The sequence below is a fragment of the Lolium rigidum genome, chromosome 7 (genome assembly GCF_022539505.1).
Source record: "Lolium rigidum isolate FL_2022 chromosome 7, APGP_CSIRO_Lrig_0.1, whole genome shotgun sequence".
In the NCBI taxonomy this organism is placed as follows: Eukaryota; Viridiplantae; Streptophyta; class Magnoliopsida; order Poales; family Poaceae; genus Lolium; species Lolium rigidum.
Genome location: NC_061514.1, coordinates 177,654,328 through 177,658,049, shown reverse-complemented (window position 1 = coordinate 177,658,049; position 3,722 = coordinate 177,654,328). Strand labels below are relative to the sequence as shown.

General features: G+C 47.9%; 1 protein-coding gene across 1 annotated transcript; it reads right to left on the bottom strand.

Moving 5' to 3' along the window:
* Positions 1-489: 489 nt before the first annotated feature.
* LOC124672321 (factor of DNA methylation 1-like) lies at positions 490-3,098 on the bottom strand. Its single transcript, XM_047208569.1, has 3 exons — positions 1,617-3,098; positions 1,179-1,391; positions 490-995 (listed from the first exon to the last, which is right to left on the bottom strand). Exons 1-3 carry the CDS (start codon positions 3,096-3,098, stop codon positions 768-770), a joined length of 1,923 nt encoding a protein of 640 aa, XP_047064525.1. The 3' UTR covers positions 490-767.
* Positions 3,099-3,722: the final 624 nt, after the last annotated feature.

Below are 3,722 nucleotides of genomic sequence, written 5' to 3'. Positions count from 1 at the left end.
TGCTAAACATAGGCAGCAGCCTGAAGGTAGCACCTATTTTTCATGTTGCATAAGAACAAATGAAATTGCCAGCTGAAAGTAGCATGTATACCAGTGGAAGAATAGCATGCAGAAATAAGATCAGTATAAAAGAACATATGCACAAAATCAATACCTGTGATGCAAGTCTGAAGCCCGCAATGCTCTGGCAACCACATTAGCCAGACCCGAAACTTCCAGATGATTTTTAGCTGTCCAAAACACTTCAGGGTTCAAGTACAAAACAAAATGCGGTTTTACTTCCACTGCACGTCAATCAATCATGTTCATGGAATTTCCACTTCCCAAATAAGAGGAAGTGCAGTGCCAGCAAATGAACTGCATTCTATCTGTTTTGCTGTTTTTGCATGCTCATTTGAAGGTCCATGAGGCAGTTCAGCCCTTCAATAACACCACCACACCAGAGCTTTCTTGCACACACAGAGACATACACAAAGGAGCATACTTGCAGAAGATCCTAAGGGAAGCATCAAATATTCAAAGATAAGCTGCAATATACATTCTAGACCAGTGCTAGCATGGATCCCAATTCTACAACAGGAGAACCCAGCTAGCATTTAGCTACGAAAAGGTGATCATGATTGTTCTAGTTGCATAATCAGTAAGTACTAATGAACCACTACATACCTCTAACATTGAAGTTATACTAGGTCTAGTCAAGGTCAAGGTGGAAGTACGAGTTATAAGGAAGCGTAAGCAGAACAAGGAACCTGCAAATAAATAGATGCTCAGCGCTTCCTCTTATGTGACTGCCACTGTTTCAGGATGAACTCAGTGACTTCTTCCAATGTTGCTTTCCGGCCAACCTTGTAGTTCCACAGCTCTGATACAACATAACGACCACTGGGGTTGTATTCATTGATTTCAAGTAGAGCTTTTGTTACCAAGGTGCGCATTTCTTCACCATGTTCTTCTTTTAACATCCTAAGCTTGGCATCATCCTCTGAGAGAATCTCCTACAGCAAATAACGAGATAATGTATGTACTGTCAATGGAATAATGAAAATGCTTTCCGTTCTTATAAAGAGTTGGAAATGTTGAGACAACAAGAGCTATTACAAGGAAACTACTAGAGCTAGAAAACCAAGAACAATACTACATGCAAAAGCCCAAAAGGATAGCAGGGAGATTCTCCATACCGTCAATTTACCACCAACCATGATGACCTTAAAAGGGTGCCATTTTGGGTTTGCAATTTCATTTTGCCACTTGGAACAAAGATAAGCAGAAGTAACTTGTGCATCCTCTTGTGATAAATCTAGCCTGCAAGCATTTGCAATTGCTTTCATGTCAAGTTCGCCCATTCTCTTGACCCCTATATTTGCTCGTCCATTTGTAAACTTCTGCAAGCCCTACAAAACATGAAAATTTGATCACAAGGATAATTAGTGAAATATATATGATGCAAAAGTACTACATGAACATGTGCAATCAATCAGTGGTAATTAGTGGTGATAAACTGAAAGAGAATGAAATTTACAAAAGAACCAATTTCAGATGTTCCAGACATTATATTGTTGAAACAGGTCAATCACAAGAAGGATAGTAAATAAAGAAGGTACAAGTCCCTCACTTACATCTATCAGCTTTTTCCGGACGACTTGCAACTCATTGTTGCTTCCTACTTCCTTGGTTATTAGAACCTGATTGAGCGACTTCATTGCTTCCCCGTCATTCTGTGATAGTGCTAGTCGCTCGCTTACATCTACCAGTTCTTTTTTAACACACTTCAACTCATCATTTCCTTCTCGTTGCTGGGTAATTAAAGCTTGGTTAAGTGCCTCCATTGTGTGCATCTTATCATGCAATTCTTTGTGTTGCTCTAGGTTTATCCTCTCATATTCAATTTGCGCTGATAGAGCTTCAAGCTCCCTGGATCTCACTTCAAGCTCCTCGGATCTCGCTTCAAGCCTATTGGATTTCGCTTCTAGCTCCATAGATCTTGCCTCTAACTGCAAGTGTCTTGCATCAAGTTGCTCCGATCTCGCGTCAAACTCTGCAGATCTTGCTTCAACCTGCTTCCATCTCGCGTCAACCTGCTTGGATCTCAAGTCGAGTTGTTTGGATCTCGCATCAAACTCCGCAGATCTTGCTTCAAGCTGCATGGATCTGGCATCAATCTGGTTGGATCTTGCATCGACATGCTTTTTTTTCATCTTGGGAACCAGCTCTGAGCGCTGCAAGTCACCATTTTTTCTTCTTCTTTGGATAACTAAAGCATTGTTGAGCGACTTCATTGCACGCAACTTTTTCTTGTCTCGCTCAAGGTTCCTTCTATCATGGACATTTTGCATAGCTTCATGGATATATAGCTCTTGAAGCTCTATATATCTAGCTTCAAGCTTCATGGATCTGGCATCAAAAAGCTGTTGCATCTTGGAGTCCAGCTCCGAGCGAAGCTTGTGACTTGCACTCATCGGAAACTGATTATAGTATGTTGCATTGATTGATGACCCCTTACGAGTTATCTCCGGCCATGGCTGGAAGCGGTCCGGAAACTGCAGCCACAAGATCCGCTGCAGGTAGGCGCCGTAGTAGCATGCCGAGTTGGACCTCGTCCCGTTGCTAAGGTCGAACATCTCCTCCTCCACGAGTACCCAGATCAGCGCGGTCCAGTCAACAGCATCGGCCCTCCCATCCATCACCATCTCCGCCGCCTGGCGGGCCACGCCGGCCACCTCCGTGTTCCTATCGCCGCCGGCCTCGAGCGGTGTCAGGATGTAAGCCTTCATGAACTCCGCCGCGGCGAACGAGACGATGGCCGAGTCCATGTCGAAGGACGCGGTCCTCCCCGGGGTCGGGAGGCAGAGCGCCTCGGCGAAGGTACGGCAGCAGACCTCGACGGGGCCCTTCTGGGTGAAGCTCCGTCCGTCTCCAGCGTCGTAGTTTGTGATGAGATCGGCGACGAGCTCATGGCACACGGCCCCGGAGGAGCGGAGATCGAGGCGGACGAAATCGAGGAGGCCCAGCGCGCGGAGGCCGGCATCGTACGCGGCGGAGGGGGCCGTGGGCGGGACGAGGATGCGGATTTTGGCGCGAAGATCCGGTATGCACGACATCCCGACCTTGCGCCGCCCACGTACCGTACGAGTCCGCCGGAATCGTGGCCAAGACGGCGATTTTGCTCGGGGAGGGAAGCGAATCGGGAGTGAGAACAAGACTACTGGAGGGGCCAACTACAGTACTTTAGGATATCTTCTAGATGGCCCCAATTTGCTGATCTCACAGCCAGCACCAGACGCCACGCACGCCACGCCCGATCGCCACGGTTCACACGCCACGCACGATCGCCACGGTTCACACGCCACGCACGATCGCCCTCTCCCCATCAATCTGTGCTGCCCTTCCTCGCCAGAACCGTGCGTGGACCAGATGGGCCGACACTGGCCCATGACTCGGCCGACAGTCGTCCTCTTCCTCACGTACGTTCCGTCTCTCCCCATCGATCTCTCCCCCCACCACAGTTCCGCCTCCGTTCGTCTTCCTCCATGGCCACCGCTCGCACTACTGCGCCTCCGTTCGGCTTCTTCGTTCGCCCCCGCTCACAATAAATCCCATGAATTCTTCACGGCGCATAGCCCATTTAATTCTTCCTTTGCCGGTTCCTCTATTCACAGGTTCCTCTTTCTGGCCCCCCTTCTGATTTCCAACTGCTCCTTTCCTCTTCCTCATTATTGCATCAA